Here is a 15,936-nt window from a genome sequence, read left to right as displayed (position 1 = left end):
CCCCAGGAAGGTGCCCACGGCTCCCTTGACCCAAAGCTTCAGCATCCCCCATCCTCCTCGTGTCTGTCCCGTAAGCGGCGGGTTCTCCAGTCCCCGGTGGGGGAGTGCAGAGGGGACCCAGACCTGGCCCCCCGCTCCCTGTGCCTGTGCTCATTTCCCTGGCAGCCTTGCCGTGGCCCCTGCTCAGGTGTTGGCACAGCGGAGCGCTGGCCCAGGGCAACCCAAGGAGCTGGCACATGTTTGAATGGGGGAAGCTCATCCAGTACATGCCAGTTGTGCCCCCACCCTCCCGGAGGGGCCAGCTGCATTCACCCACCCCCATGCCCCAGGCCTGGGCCAGAGGGTGGCACAGCACTGGCAAACTATGCGGGCTGGGGAGTGGCAGGGGCTGGAGGTTTGCATGGTTGCTCTGTGCCTATAACCCCGTGTTGCCTCTACTCCCCTCCTGCAGCACTGCCTGTGTACACCCCTGTCCTGCCCCGGGGCACATCACCAACCGAACACGCTGGGGCCCAGGCTGGGTTCGTCTGGTCCCAGGTGAGCCCGCAACCCACTTTGGCTGCTTTCCAAGCTCCTCGCTGTGCCTGCGTCCCCGGAGCAACCCCGGCCTGGCACTGCCAGCAACATGACCCCAGCTTTCCCAACCAGCTCCTTTCCAGAGTTTTGTTTAGTCCAGCCCCTCCCGCGAAGTCCTGTCTGAACGGGAAACATTAGACCAGCTCCGAACATAATCTACCTGCAGTGATGTTGAAATGCAGGCACGGTCTCGAATATGCGTTGGGATCCTAATGCAAGACGATTTATCAGGACGGTATTATCAGAGTCCTGACAAGATGGGCCCCTTTCAGGCGTGTCCAGCTGGACACCCGAGAGCTGCAAAAATATCAGCCACGTTTGAAAACACTGGCTGGGAAGCACAGGCTGCATCGGTCAGAGGGAAGTTCACAAACCTAGAGTTGGCAGGGCCCACTTTTTAAGTTGAAAAAACATCTTCCTTTCAAGCATGTTTTAACCTTAAAAGCTCCAAGCCTTTTACAGGGTACGCACGAGTGCAAAGCCACCGCTGGGGTGGAACGAGGCATCCGTTTTAAGACAGAAAGGGAGAAAAGTTGCCAGAGGCTCTTCCCACCCTGAGACGCTTAGTAGGAGGAGCAGGAGGGAATTTGCCATGAGCAAGGTCTTTATTGAAGTGTCCCCCTAAGGGGAAAGAGGTGCCGCCCGCTCGGGGCTCCAGCGCCTTCTAGTTGTGTAGTCCATCACCTGACTGCTGCTGCCCGGGGACGAAGCGCAGCCCGTCCCGGCAGCCGAGCACGCAAGGCTTTCCAGCCATGCCCATTCACCTGCCAGCCAGGAGCCTTGGAGCAGAGCCACCAGGCCCAGGGTGTGTGGCGCACGAGGAGTCTTGTCCCGCTGCTGCGTGTGGGGAGGTGGAGGTGGCGGCGGAGCGGGGCCTGGGCTTGGCTTGGTGGGGATGCAGGCGGCAGAGGCCTTGGGGCCGAAGGCGGCCGTGGTGCAATGCTGATCCCCAGGACTGGTCCCTGTCTTCAGCTATGCAGGCTGGAGAAAGGTGCTGGGTGAGAGCCAGGCTCGTGGGGCACCCTGGACACTGCTGCTCATGCACACAGTGCAGGCCGGGCCTTCCCCTCGCCTGCAGCAGCCGGGAACCCCACTGGCCCAGCTCGGTGGGGAAATGCGGCTGCCTCTGGGGTGGCATGGAGCAGCACAGGCACCACAGGGCTCTCACCTGTCCTGAACTGGGCCCTCTGTGCCTGCTGCTGTCTCAGGCTGCCATTGGAGGGTGGTGGTGGCCACCCCGGCAGGGTTCTTCACCACGCACATGAAATGGGTGTTCAGGTCCTTGTTGGAGAAGGCCTTGAATCGCAGCTCCCGCTGCATCACGACACCGGTGCCTGTGGGCTCCTTCCTGCAGACGGAGGCATGGATGAGCCTCAAGCATCCCTCGCGTGAGCCATGCCATGCCCTTGGCTGGCCTAGCGCTGGGCACCGGTGGGAGCCCCAGCCCCACAAGCCAGCCCCGGGGGTCCTGCCAAACCGGCCTGACACTCACCGCACGGCCCCTTCCTGCACAGCGCCGTTGGGGTACAGTTTCTCGACGAAAGAGAGGTTCGCCAGCCAGTACATGATCGTCATGTCCCGGAAGGCGCTCTTCGCCTCGCATGACACGGAGAAGTTTGCCCCTGCGGGAGGAAGCAGGGCCAGGCGTGGGGCTTTATCCTGGGGGTCTCGGGCTCTTTGACCCGTGCAACGCTGGAGCAGGAGGTGGGTGTCAGCGAGGTGGGGTTGGGGGTGTACTTACCCAGGGCAGGTCTCGGGAGCGGTTTGAGGGGGTAGATGATCTCCGGGAGCAGCTTGGAGCTCGCATCTGAGGACAGAGAGCGGCTGGTGAAGTGGGGAAGGGGGTCTGGGACTGGGGGCACTGCCCTGCCTGGCTCCTGGGGGTAGGGCACTGGCTGTACAGGAAGGGAAACTGAGGCATGGCACGGTCAGGGGCCAGGCTCAGCCCAGGTGCCCCAAAGGGGACCCTGCTTCTCCCCCCTGCCTAAGCAGGCTCTGGCCACAGCCTCACCCCAACCTGCCCGCGCCTTACCCGTGCGGCAGAGCTGGACGCAGCCGCAGAGCAGGACGAGGGGGAGCCACGCGCCCGCGCTCCTGGGATCTGCAACCAGAAGAGGCAATGCTGAGCCTGGTAGGGGTCGGGGGGAGAGGGAGCTGGGTGGGGGGCAGCGATTCTGCTGGGGTAAGCTGTCCCTTCTCCGTGCCTCAGTTTTCCCACCTGTGCAATGGGCAGAGGGGCCTTCCCTGTGCCTACAAAGCCCTCTAGCTGCTCCCCAATCCCACCACATCCCCCACAACTGCCCCTCCTTCCTCTCCCCCAGGCCTCCTGCATCTGCAAGGGGGCTTGGGCCCCCTCCCATGCCAGCAGCAACCCCACTGCAGCAGGGCAGGGCCGTGGGCAGCAGCAGCGCTGAGTCCTGCCCCTGCCTGCAGAGCCTTACCTGCCCCTGGGCTGCACATCCTGCCTGCTGGCTCGGGGCACAGGAGACAACATCTTATAGAGCCGAGGCCCCGCCTGGCCTGCGTGGAGCTGACTCATCGGCACCAGGCCAAGGGGAACCCCTGCTGTCATCCTCCCACAGCCCCTGGCGCTCACGGGCGAGCCATGGGGAATGGCCCAGGCCAGGCCCTGGGAGTGACAGGGTCCTCGATGCCCATCAGGGGCTACAGGGCCAGTGGTATGGGGGAGCTACTGGGGGAACCCACATAGGCACCCCGCTGCCAGTGGCTCAGTCAGGTGTGGCCCAGCCGTGCCCGCTCTGTCATGCCCAGCTGACTGTGTGGCCCGGCTCCGCCTGTCAGCTGCTCCAGCACCGTGCTCACCCAGCTGGGAAGTCCCCGTGCCAGGCAGACACCCCATGGGACCCTCCTGGACATCCCTTCTCGCCTGTTAGCCCCCTGCACCAGTGTGCTGGGCTGTACGAAGGACCAGCGGCAGTGTGGTCCAGTGGTTAGAGCGGGGGGGCGGGGGCAGGACCTGCACAGTGGGGGAGCTTCTGCCTCGATGTGGGGAGCAGGGAGAGGATGGGGAGGAGAAGGCTGTCCAGGCGTCAGGGGCTGCTGCCTCCAGCTGATCCTGCACCCTGTGGCTGCCCGTGGGGGACAGGATGGGGAGCGGGGAAGTGGCAGGTTGGCTTCACAGCTCCGAAACTTGGAAAATGCAGCAGCGCCGGTGCCTGCTGAGCTGGGCAGGGCCAGGATGGAGTGGGGGTCCTGGTCAGGGTTGAGGGCACAAGGGGCAGGGCAGGGGCAGAGGCCTGGGAAGCAGGCGCAGGGTACAAATGCTGCCACGTTGCCAAGCAAATTGAGCCTAGGAGCCCCTGATGTGGGGCGCGGAGGGGCCTCGACCTCCCTGCTCCCCAGGCAGGAGCCACTCTCTGCCACTGCTGCCCTGCGCGGCCTTGGTCATGTCCCTCCCCATGATTTCCTTGGGCCCATCTCCGGCTGCGGGGTTCGAGGTGGGGAGATGAGTCCGTACCTCTCGTGAGGGAGAACAAAGCCCGTGTGGCCTGGTCCCTCCTCCACCCCACGCAGATACCACGTCACCCTGGCCCGGCCCCACCACACGACATCTTTGCTTCTTGCTGTCAATTCCTGTCTAAAAAGAAAGGCTCGGTGACCGTTTCATCTGGTACCGTTGATGCTGCTCGTGCTATTGGGGTCCAGCCAGCTGAGTTGTTTTGACCTGCCGTCGTTTACAGTGGTGGACTGGTCTGAGGCTGTAGGGGAGGAGGAGGCCTCGCGGGGCCTCACTGACGTGTTGTGCAGAGCCCCAGTGCCTGGAAGGGTGCACCTGAACACACACACCCACCTGCCTGCCCCCAGGAGCGCTGATAGCATTGACTTGGTGCAGGCAAATTCAGCGCTTCACTGAGGCTAGCCCTGCACCCAGCTCATGGGCACAGTTTCCCCTCCCATCCCTTGGCATCAAGGGCGCCAAGGCCCTGCTTTTTGCAGGCTGCAGAGAGTTGTGCTCCCCCCCAGCTGTGAGGTTTTGTCCCTCGAAAGGCCCCAGCTCCGTCCCCTTCTCCAGATTCCTCGCAGCAGCCGGTCACCCAGCCCCGGAGCAGTCAGGCCTGCCTGGCACCAGCGTCATGGGGCTGCTGATGACTTGCTGAGGTTAGAAGCGCTCAGATGTACTGCACTTGTGGTTTCCTCAGCTGTAGGCTGCCCCAATTCATTTCCTTCTGTTTTCCTATGTGTCGCAGCGCTCGTCAAGAGGACCTATGTCTGTGGGCGGCTAGAAGCTGCAGGTTTGCTCGTGACATTGGTGGCTCACAACCACCTGTTGTGGCGATGGGGTGGTGAGTTGTCCCCTGCCAGGGCTCTGCTATGTCAGCGCTTTGGCTTCCTGCCTTCGCTAGGCTGCAGGGGCTCTGGCTTGTCCCAGCCGCGGTGCTTCAGCAGTGACTGTTCGTTGCAGGGAGAGGGAAAAAGAGGGGCCAGTTCAGGGCCAGGAAGAGGCCTGGAGCCAAAAGGTAGTCTTGAGGTGGGTCTGTTGGCACAGAGAAACCTCTGCTCATCATGCTGTGGTGCCCCGTCACCACGGTCCTGGTGCTCGCCCCTCTCTGCTTTGGTGTTGCCAGCTCTTCACTTAGGCTCTGCATTACAAGAGCTCGGGGAAGATCAGGCTGTACTGTGGGCAGCGTCTGAGCTCCTCACCAGCCATGGCAGAGTGGGCAGAAGATTACTTGACTCTGGGGACAGGCGATGGGGTGGGCTCCATTGGGGCCTGGTGTAGCAGAAAGCCCCCTTTTCCTCTTGCCTGCGTTTGCTCTCCCCTCTTTGGATATGTTTCTCCTCTTCTACCTTCCTCTTTCTTCCAGTATAAGATAAGGAATTGTGTTTCAAAGTTTGTTTGTGTGTATTTTGTATCTCCCCTTGTATTTTGGTATTTTTTATCTATTTGTGTGCCATGGCATTACTCGTGTAGCTTATATTTTATACTCCTCACCTTTTAACTAAATGTGTTTTAGTTTTAGAAGTTATACATTGTAACAATGTTAACGAGGGCAGGAGTCAAACTGCCACTTCCCTGTATCAGGCGGGCCCCTGGTCCAGCCAGTGAATCAGTGATTGAATGCGTAACACAGCAGCAGGCGGCAATTAACACCTAGGGAAACTGCAGATCAAACAATGGAAGAAATCAATAGGAGACAATGTAGCAACCAGGAAATCTCTAAACGTCCGCTCCCAGAGCTCTATTCAAAATTAATTAACAGACTCCCAAACCTGCACGTACATGTGGATGACCCCTGGGGCTGACAGATGCCATCCAGTAGCCACCGAGGGTGAAGTCCTACAAGGGTCAATGATCCCTGGATTGGGCAAAACTGAAAACGGGAGTCGCCAAAGTCTGCCAAGGACAGATAAAAAGCAGTGAAAAGTGACCCTCACTGGCACCCTCTTGCTCTCCAACTTGACCAGACCTGTCCAGCCAGAAGGACCAGCTGGCGACCCCCTTCTGGAGGATAACACCACGCTGGAAGAAGCCTCAACTGGCCATCGACAGCAGACTCCAGCACCCATGGGATAGGTATACCTGACTCTTGTAGCTCGCTACTGTGCGCGCACGCGTGTGTGTGTGGACCAGCCCCAAGGTTTATGATTTGACTTCATTATAGTGTCTCAATCTGCTAATAAACCAGAATTTTAAGGACCCTGAGTTGGACATTTGAAGCCAACACTGGAGCCCTGCAAGCTGCCTGGGCGTGGGGTCACCTGCCTGAGGACATTGCAGCCGGCGCAGAATGCGTCTTGGGCGCCGCTGGTGCCCTGTGACCTGCCTTGACACCGGGTTTCTGTACCACGGACTCCAGCTTGAGGTCTTAGTCCTCATTGTCAGGGTGTTTTCTTGGTCCAGCACGTCCAAGAGATGGAGTCAGGCTGTAAGAATGGGGAAAAGAGCTGCTAGCCCTTCGGTCAGGCATGGTGGGAGGAAGGGGGGGGAGGGGTCCAACATGAGGAGCTTTGTCTGGTGATGAAACCAATCCTGACATTGCCAAGCTCACCCCGTCCCAGGCTTCTTCAGCCAGGTCTCCAGACACACCCTCACCCAGCCTAAAGACATTAAAACCTACACACCTCATTCGTTTTCCACTAGAAAGACAAGGGAGATGATGACTCTGTATCCTCAATGCGCCTCCAGTGCAAAATGGGTGCAAGAGCCTGAACAGAGCCAAATCCTGGGCTTCCCATTCCCGACCCTGGTCCGGTCATCTTGTCTGGCGGGTTTGGCATGCTTCATCTTCAGGGGCAAGGAAGATGAAGGAGGATGTGCTCAGAGGTTTCCACTGAAGTTCACGGGAAGACTGGGGACTGGGAGGAGTTGGAGCCCTGCTCGCAGCGCAGCCTTGGACACTTAGACAGCCCCGGGGATAGTTTCCTTCTCGGGTGGCAGGCAGCCGCTCTGGCCAAAGACTGATGACGTGCTAGGGGAGGGGGTAGGAGATGCTCCAGGGAGAGCACGAGGATGTGCTGCCTTGCAGCTGAGATCTCAGGGCTCGTTAGTCCTATAGCAGAGGTCAGGACCCCGCAGCAGAAGCCAAGACGGCAGCAAGGCCACGGATCAAAACGAGCCGCAGTTTCGAACCCCAGTAGACCAGGCTGGCTTTTACGCAGCGGGTTGCTGTCTTCCCTCTGGGGCATTCACCTTCCTCTTTCCACCCCAAATGACTTGCCAGAGGTACTGACCGCTTCTCCTCCAAGCTGCCCACTCCTTCTGTCAGAGCCGGCATTTCTGCTAGCAGCTTCCCTGTGGAAGCAGACACGGTGACCGTGGAAGTCCCCAGTGCCAAATGGCAGCAGCCTGGCCTCCAAACGCATGGCCCGAGGGGGCTGCAGCGTGGCTTGCCAACAGCTACACCAGGCCAGGGTCCTGAGTGTTTCCCATCCTCATGAAGTCTTGCACAGCTCTGCTGCGGCTTCCACTGGGGGCTGGTGAAGGGGTGAAGCAAGCAGGCCCCATCTCCTGGGCACAGAGACATCCCTCCCTTTCAAAGGCCGGGGCAGATTCTTGCTCTTGGCAAGCCGACATTCATTCTGCTAAGGTCACACCGCGATGCACCGATACCAGTCAGAAGCCGGCACAGAATCGGGTGTGATCTAATTAAGAAGCAGGACAGACGGCAGCATGCTCTTCTGGGCCTTCGGGAGAGTCGTGGTCTAGCACGCCTTCCCCTTTGCCTCTCCCTATGTACGGAAAGATGCGCAGCGCTTCTACCAAACCGCGCGTCCTCACCTGCCGTCACTCTCCACACCTGAACGCTACCGCCTCCGTTCCCGACTCAGAGCTTGTGTGAACCAACGCGGCTGCTTGCTCCCCCGGTCTTGTCTCTTGCTTTCGGTCCCATCTACAAGAGAAGCAGGACTGGGGCTTTTGTAATGGGATCGCAACATGTTTGTCATGGGCAAGGGGTGGTTGGAGAGCCTTTTTCTGCATGTTCACCTGTGCTTGGACCTCAGTCATAGCACAGAAGGGTTGGAAGGGGCCTCAGGAGGTCACATCTAGTCCAACCCCCTGCTCCAAGCAGGACCAGCCCCAACTGCATCATCCCAGCCAAGGCTTTGTCTACCTGGGGCTTCAAAACCTCCAAGGATGGAGATGCCACCACCTCTCTGGGGAGCCTTCTTGTGAGAAAGCTTTTCCTAACATCCAAGGAACTGCTGCAACTTGATCTTCACGTGGACCAGGCTGCTCAAACATGATTGCATCTGCCTAAATTGTGGGGGAGGGGGATGGACAGAGACAGAGGGAACTACTGAGGGCTTTGTTAGGGTGACAGAGATATTCGGAGTGGTAGCAGCAGGACACCGCAGGGGAGATGGGGAAGGACGGGGAGTCTGGGTGGATGAATGCTGTTAGGTGACCTGCTTCGATGAGACCACAACACAAGTGATTTGGATAGCGAAGAGGCAAGGAATGGCTGAAGCCAGTGGTAGGGGAGACAGAGTTAGCTGCCAGGACTGCTAATGGATTAGCACCAGCATGCACTACGTGGGCACAAATTGTGGTCGCAACCCACCATGCCGCTTGCAACCCACCGTGCCACTCATCCGTTCAAGTCCTAGCGCCCCCAGGGCCATAGGAAGGAGCCAGACATCGCCACGGGAAGCTGGAACAGAGACAAACGCACAGCACATCTCGCATTCAAGGACTCTATTTTGGTTTGGCACAGAAGTTTCCAGCGTTGTGATTTCACTTTTAATAATTAAAAAAAAAAAACACCTTTGATTCAACGGAGATTGTTATTACAGTCAAGTCTGTCTCGCTCTCCAGAGCAAACGAGATACAGTCACTGTTACTTCAAAGTGCTCGCTAAGAGGCTAGAGGGGAAACATGGCTTTTGTTCAGAGGGAAATCTGCTTTGGTGCGTCCCTGAATTCCCTTCTTTCCAGTCCCTTAAAGCCACAGATTTGAAAAGATCCAGTCAGCCCACCATGCATTTTTGCTGCTTCATTGTGCTAAGGGGAAGACCCAATACACCCACAATTTAGGGACAAATTGAGACATGATTTCGCACCTCCACAACTGTCATTTCTTAGAAAGCAAACCTCTAAAAACCACTGGACATCACCCAGGCAGACAGCAGGAAGACCTTTAAACAGACGGAGATGATGAGGAAGGACTGCTTCCTTTTTAACTGCAACTGAACTTCTGGGAACAGACCTTGCTGGAAGCGCTCGTCCCATCGCGATGCGTTGTGCACGCTCAATAAATGAAATGTGCCGCCCGCCGACAGCGTGCAGTCCCCGTAGCAAAGTAGAGCCAACACTGCAGTGGACAGGAAGAAGCGCTAGTGGTTCGAGTGCAACCTGCTCTCCCAATTCTTGCAACCCTTTCTTGCTGCTATCACTGGGCCAGAGACTTCAGCACGGACTGCCACGGATCAGCATCACCCTCCTCAGCTTCTTCCACCTCTGAACAGCCCTGCGGGACTGACCATCGTGTGTAGGTCCCACGTAGCAGAGACATGTTGATAAGTCAACATACTGGCTGAAAATGAATCTAGACCTGGAATAATGAGCACTGTTCATGGCGGAAGCGGAGAGCTCCCCATGTATCCTGAAAAACAGGGTTGTGGGTACTGATCCTTTCACTGGACCGTAGAGGACTACTGCAATGTGCTGGGATCTTCAGTGACGGGCTGCGGGGCAGGGATACACTACACGACTGGCTGCCTAGCTCCCTGCTCCCGTGGGGGGCCATCCTTGCCTATCCAAGTAATGAAGCTTTTGCTCCGGGGACCTGCCCACAGCTCTGACCCCATTGAACCAAGTGGGCTCCTACGCAGGAAAGTTTCCTGCATCAACCAGCATACGAATCCTGGGGATCCACCTGGATCCTAGTGCTCATACACGGGTGGAAAGACCACGACTGCATCCCTTAATACATACTCTGTGGAAGCTGGAGATGACCACAGAGGGGGAGGCATAGTTTAGCTTAGTGTTCAGGCGACATCAAATTTGGTGGCCGCTGGAGTCCTTTAAAACCCGTTGACATCAGAGGCAAGAAAGCCAGTCATAGCAGCTCCGTTTGCTGGGAAGATCCCTCTTTGGTGTGCTGGGACTCTCTCTTTCCCTGTAGGCCACCCTAGGGCAAACTAGTCAAGCTTTCCCCGTGGCAGCTGTGCAGAAAGCTCGATCTCAAGTGACCAAGACACTGTTGCTTTGATGGCTGTTACCAACATAATGGGATACGTCCCTTTGAGCTGCGTCGGTCAGACCCTCGCTTGGGATGATTGGTGACCTTCCTCCACAGAGACCTATTGACTAATGTGGGATAACTCACAGAGGAAGCCTACGTTGTGTGACCCATAAGCCAGACTTAAGTGTACAAACCCTATTGCTCCCTTTTCTGTCCTTGCACATCCCATGATACACAAGTGGGCCAGGTCCTGCCTGTTCCCACAGAGATGCACAAGTCCCTGGAGCTTGCTTTGGTAGCTGGCTCAGACCTCCATGCACCAGGCAGAAGTGGCCTTTTTACCCCGAGGGCGCTCAAAAAGACAAGGCGGGGAGCAACCTGATGCCTGCCGCTTCCTCTGCTCTTGGGAAGTACCAAGTCGCAGCTCGCTGCTACGGAGAGAAAGAGGCATGTGGGCGCGCGAGGGGGAAAACGGGGTCTCGTCAGCATGGAGAAAATAAAGCACGGCACAAAACTATGAAGCTAGAAAAAAAATCGTTGCTTTCTTCTGAGCCAGACTGAGTTCCTGGTCTCAGTCGGGTCAGTGGATTTATTTCCTTTGTATGGGTCACTGAGAGGGGGAACTGTTAGGAGTTAATCTATTCCTTATTGGTTTTCACTGAAGGCAGCTGAGGCCCCTTGGCTGCGGTCTCCCTCCTTTCCAATGAAAGCACAATGCAGGACTTTGATGCTGCCCTCCCACTGCCATAGTCTGCTACACCGTGATACTGCACTTCTGCAATGAGCCTTCATCTGCAGGTTTCCCGTCAGCATCTGCCCCTCACAGCAGTGCTGGACTCCCGGGGTGTTACGTGCATAGGTGCAGTGCCTGCAATGTAAGCCCCGCGTCTCCCAAGTGCAGATGTGCAACTCCAGGCCTAGTTCACTGCAGGCCTGGCTGCTCCTGGCAGTGGCATTCACCCTACCGCTGCTCAGGTAGGAATCCAGTTGGGTCTTGCAGCGAACAAAGCTGCAGGAGCCGTCCACCCCCTGATACCGGAGCTGCTGGCAAGAGGGAGGAAGAACAAAACTAAGCAGACAACAAAGGATGGGGATGAGCCTGACTGTGCAAGAAGACCTAGCAAGCTGTGCCAAGTTTCCGTGAGCAGACCCTGCTAGCTTCCTAACATGCCGTGCCTTTCTTCATTCTAGAGGAATAACACAATAAAGGGCGAGGAGGGAAAAAGGAAACCCTCTTGAATCTGCAATATAAAGTTTTAAATATGCTCATTAAAATAATCGCTTTAAAAAAGAATTGCCCGCTCCAGCCCCGGCAGAAACTCGCCGTGCTGGGAGCTGCCCGGCCCAGTCTTCGGGCAGCCCCTGGAGAAGTGTTGCATGGATGGCCGAGATCCTGAGGTGAGTGATAAAAACTTTTGAGTCTTCCCGGCCAGCTGTTGTCCTCTGCCCTTGACACAGGTCCTCCTTGAAGCAGCTCTGCGGCTCCCCGGCCACACGGATTATTCCAGACCCAGGATGTAGTTAATGCCTTGTACCAGTCCGATTATAACCGGCTGCCAGGCCACGAGGTAGCGCAGCCAGTCCAGCAGCTGTCCGTACATGACGTGCGGCCGTTCCCAGCTGGATGTGGAGAGGAGTTAAAGAGGCAAAGCACAAGGGAAGCGGAGACAAAACAGGGCTGCCCTAGAAGAGCCTTGGGGAAGGCATTCGTCTTGCTCAAAGCTGCGTGAACAGCCCCGCTACTGGCATTAGCGTCGCCTGGACCGGGAGACAGCCCGCAGATGAAACAGATCTACGCCATGCTACTTCTCCATCAGAGATCCTACTAAGAGAGAATCACAGGACAGCAGGGATGACAGGACCCGCCGGGGGTCACATCTAATCCAACCCCCTGTTGGAGGCAGGAGCATCTCTACCCAAATCATCCCATGCAAGTGCTTATACCCACTCAACCCTACTGCACAGCTACCAGGCATACTGACCAAAGACACCGACCTGCCTCACGTAAAGCAGGGGGATGAGGGCTGGTAGCATCTCTTCTAAGTTAGGGTCTAGCACGGGGCCCACCTGGGCACAGGAGAAGCCCCGTCACCAAAGAGGGGTCCGAACAGTGCAATCCCAACGCAGTGGAGTAGCCTCACCCCTCCACGCGGTGCTGGGCAGGCAGCCACAGCCGGCCTTTGGGGCTGCGTGGGGCAGAACGCAGCCTGGGGACTGGAAACGAGGCATTGCTCTGCTGTGGGAATGACTGAAACATTGCCCCCTTTCAACCCAGCGTCGGGGCTGTGATGCCCCTGGGGACAGCTCCTCAAAGCATCCATCATTACAGCAAGGAAGCCAAGATCCTACACTTCTGCCAGCTGGCAACACAGAGGAGGGGACAGGTTTAAGGCAAACCCAGTGTTAATTTCCCTCAGACTCGTGCTAAACCTGTGCTCCGATAAGGGCAGAGACTAGCCTATAGAATCACAGAAAATGATGGTGAGAAGGGACCTCAGGAGGTGACATCCAGTCCAACCCCTGACTCAAAGCAGGACCAGCCCCAACTACATCATCCCAGCCAAGGCTTTGTCTACCCAAGTCTTCAAAACCTCCAAGGATGGAGACTGCACCACCTCTCTGGGGAGCCTGTTCCAGTACTTCACCACCCTCTCATGATAAAATTTTTCCTAATATCCAACCTCAACTTCCCTTGCTGCAACTTAAGCCCATTGCTCCTTGTCCTGTCATCTGCTCCCACTGAGAACAGCCCAGCTCCATCCTCTTTGCAGCCCCCCTGCAGGGAGCTGAAGGCTGCTATTCAATCCCCCTCGGTCTTCTCCTCTGCAGACTCAGTCAGCCCCGTTCCCTCAGCCTGTCCTCACCAGTCCCGTCCCCCAGCCCCCAACGATTGTCGCTGCCCTCCACTGGACTCTCTCCAATGTGTCCACATCCTTTCTGTAGTGGGGGCCACAGCTGGACACAGGACTCCAGATGTGGCCTCCCCAGTGCCAAATAGAGGGGAAGAATCATGTCCCTTGATCTGCTTGCAATGCTCCTACCAATGCAGCCCAGGATGCTGGTAGCCTTCTTGTCGACAAGGGCACGCTGCTGGCTCCTGTTCAGCTTCTTGTCCCCCGTCACCCCCAGGTCCTTTTCTGCAGAGCTGCTGCCGTCAGTCAGTCCCCAGCCTGCATGGGTGCATGGGATTGCTCCATCTTAAGTGCAGGACTTTGCACTTGTCCTTGTTGAATCTCAGGTTTCTTTTGGTTCAATCCTCCAATTTGTCAAGGTCTCTCTGAATCCTAGCCCTACCTTCTAGTGCCTGATTTCACGGCATTACTGGCAAAGCTGCTACGGGAACCGAGGGGTCCTCCCACAACCACAGCGGCTTTCTGGTTAATTGCAAGACTAGCTTTGCTGGAGAGCTTATTTTCAAGGAATAGACTGTAATAATCTAAGAAGTGCCCAGAAAAGGATACGGGTTGCTGAACATCCTCTTGAGGTCCACCTTCTCTTTGCAGTATGGACACGTCTGCTTCTTCCCCACGATGCACCAGCCTCGGATACAGAACTCGTGAAATCTGAGGGGGTGACAAGTTAAGGGAAACTGCTGTTTGGGAGGGGGAAAAAATCATGGTAAAGCAGAGTTAGTGGCAAAACTGCAGTAGGAACTCATCACCTCCAAGACCCAGTCAACCTGCTTTCGGTGCTCAAACGGCTGCTTTCAAATCGGCGCCAGCAGCCACACGTCCACAGCTCGCATGTATACATGAATGCCTCAGTTAAGAGCCAGGAGCAGCTGTTTTGCTATGACCTCTACCCCACCTCCCCCTAGACACAAGCATTTCCTAAGCAGATAGTTATTAATGGAGAAGTACAAGTCTTGTTCCACTCTGTTATCCTTACCGCTCAGGACAGGCTTAACGGTCCATGTCGACAGGGAAACCTCCTTAGCATCAGAAATGTGTTTTCAGTTCCCAAGCAACTGGAAACAGCGCCTTGTTATGCAACACGGAGCAGATGTTCCTAGATGTGTTGCTGGCTGAGTTACTGTGGCTCGGTAACTAGGGGAAGTCCAAGGCACTGCCCTTCTAGGAGCAGCTGTCCCCCGTGCTGGGTGCCTGCCCGCACTGAGGGGAGTTGTGGGAACGCTCAGCCAAAAGACTTTAGCTGCTGCTGACACCAAGAGGATAAAGCCCATTTTTACCCTTGTTACAGTAATTCTGCCTGACCGACCGATTTCTATGCTTCTCTGCTTCGGAGATACGTGATCAGGACCAAAGATCTAGACCAGGCTTGACCTGGTATCAAGGACATCCTCTGCAACAGCCTACCAATGATTCAATCAGCTTAACCACCTCTGCAAGGCTGCAAAGTTTGCATGTGCTCTACAGAGACTCAGCTTGGGAGGTGATGTCTTCAAGGACTCTTACTTACACTGAGCTCAGGAATACTAGGGCTGGCAAGGACTTCCCTGCTATTGCTCTTTCCTTTAGCAGTCAGGGGCTTGGCTGGTGCATCACCTGCAGAAGTGGAGCCTGAAGCAGCATAACACAGCATCACTGTGGATGAAAACATATGCAGAGAAGTGGGGCACTGCATGCTAGGGGAGAGAAGCAACAGCACCAGGGTTTTAAATGCATGTCTTCATTTTTCTTAAGAACTCATGCGTTGGGCTTAAACGCTGCCCGAGACTCACTTGGGCAGTTTCCAGGTTATACAGGAAAAGCCTGAAGTGTGACCTGAATTGCAGGTAACCTTGCAAGCTGGCTACCGATACAAGAGGCAAGAAACAGGTTTGCAGCCCAACCTTTTATTGCTTACTTCTCTAAACACAAAAACCCAGCATTATCCCACCGTCTATTCTGGTTACCTGCAACAGCACACCAGAGAGTCTTACCTACATCAGCTGGGGAGACTCAAGACAAGAGAGACCGGCAGCATGCAGATTCGCACCTGGCCTTCTTCTATGTGTCGAGTTCCTCAAACTTCCTTCCAACCTATACCCTGTATCAGTGGTTTTCAAACTTTTTTCCTTTGTGGACCCCTAAAAACATGTCGAATGGAGGTGCAGACCCCTTTGAATTGTAAGTGCGGGTATTCTCATGCTTCTGATCGATCGTCGTCCTCTTTCACAGACCCTTCAGACAACAGTCTGAGGCCCCTCCAAGGGTCCGCGGACCGCAGGTTGCAAACCGCTGCCCTATATTTAGACGTGGCTGGTTGCAATATTCTAATACGTGTTCTGCAATTGGCTTGATTTAAATTTGTTTCACTAAAACTTTCAGACTAGACTGACCGAGTTTTCTCGTGGACGTGAAAGATGTCAAACGGTTGGGATTTAGTCCCACTTCTGGAAGGAAGGATTCCTTATCTCCTTCCTTCACCATCAGGCAACGTGGCTTGCCATCATCCTGGTTCTCATTTCCCCAAAATTTACGGGGAAGAACAAGGCTGCTTTCTTTTTACAACTTATCTAAGAACCTGAACACAAAGCTATTTATTTTAGCAAAGTAGCGCCGGTTTGGTTACGTCAACCACTAACAACATTTTAAGATAAAGCTATGCTATAGTATATTTGGATTATGTAACATATGGTTTTCCCTTATGATGTCTCCTGTCAGGACTTGTGCTCTGTTTAACTGGATCTCACGGCTGGTTTAGCTGGATGTGTTGATGGCTTTCTTTCCTTTGCTGACCAAGCTGACTGTCCCGTCTGCAAAGGTTTGTTT

The 15,936-nt window shown here is 55.8% G+C and overlaps 2 protein-coding genes across 4 annotated transcripts in view; both read right to left on the bottom strand.

Annotated features, from left to right (window-relative positions):
- Nucleotides 1-1,162: 1,162 nt before the first annotated feature.
- LOC106739627 (interleukin-1 receptor type 2) lies at nt 1,163-8,627 on the bottom strand. 2 transcript variants are annotated; one of them, XM_019475579.2, is made up of 5 exons: nt 2,609-8,627; nt 2,318-2,383; nt 2,069-2,198; nt 1,745-1,924; nt 1,163-1,557 (listed from the first exon to the last, which is right to left on the bottom strand). In XM_019475579.2, the coding sequence occupies exons 1-5, from the start codon at nt 2,934-2,936 to the stop codon at nt 1,545-1,547; spliced, it is 717 nt and encodes a 238-aa protein (XP_019331124.1). In that variant the 5' UTR covers nt 2,937-8,627; the 3' UTR covers nt 1,163-1,544. The 2 variants fall into 2 exon arrangements, with proteins under 2 accessions (XP_019331124.1, XP_014459175.1); XM_014603689.3 differs by having other exon boundaries at nt 3,018-8,627.
- A 92-nt stretch (nt 8,628-8,719) lies between these two features.
- RNF121 (ring finger protein 121) overlaps nt 8,720-15,936 on the bottom strand; it is a 44,146-nt gene continuing 36,929 nt past the window's right edge. For both annotated transcript variants that reach the window (XM_019500386.2, XM_006277234.4), the window contains 2 exons: nt 13,684-13,785; nt 8,720-11,842 (listed from right to left, as the gene is read on the bottom strand). In XM_019500386.2, coding sequence (XP_019355931.1) covers nt 11,744-11,842; nt 13,684-13,785 — 201 coding nt within the window. In that variant the 3' untranslated portion in view covers nt 8,720-11,743. The remainder of the gene's footprint in view (nt 11,843-13,683; nt 13,786-15,936) is intronic.

Source organism: Alligator mississippiensis, chromosome 1, assembly GCF_030867095.1.
Source record: "Alligator mississippiensis isolate rAllMis1 chromosome 1, rAllMis1, whole genome shotgun sequence".
NCBI classification, from domain to species: Eukaryota; Metazoa; Chordata; order Crocodylia; family Alligatoridae; genus Alligator; species Alligator mississippiensis.
The sequence above is the reverse complement of the archived record's forward strand: the minus strand, read 5'-3'. Positions and strand labels throughout refer to the sequence as shown.

Coding starts and splice junctions, on each gene's coding strand:
- LOC106739627 (XM_019475579.2), bottom strand. CDS start 2,936: ATGGGAGGGGGCCCAAGCCCCCTTGCAGATGCAGGAGGCCTGGGGGAG. Junction 2,384..2,608: donor CGTCCAGCTCTGCCGCACGG/GTAAGGCGCGGG, acceptor CTCTGTCCTCAG/ATGCGAGCTCCAAGCTGCTC. Junction 2,199..2,317: donor GCTCCCGAGACCTGCCCTGG/GTAAGTACACCC, acceptor TTCCTCCCGCAG/GGGCAAACTTCTCCGTGTCA.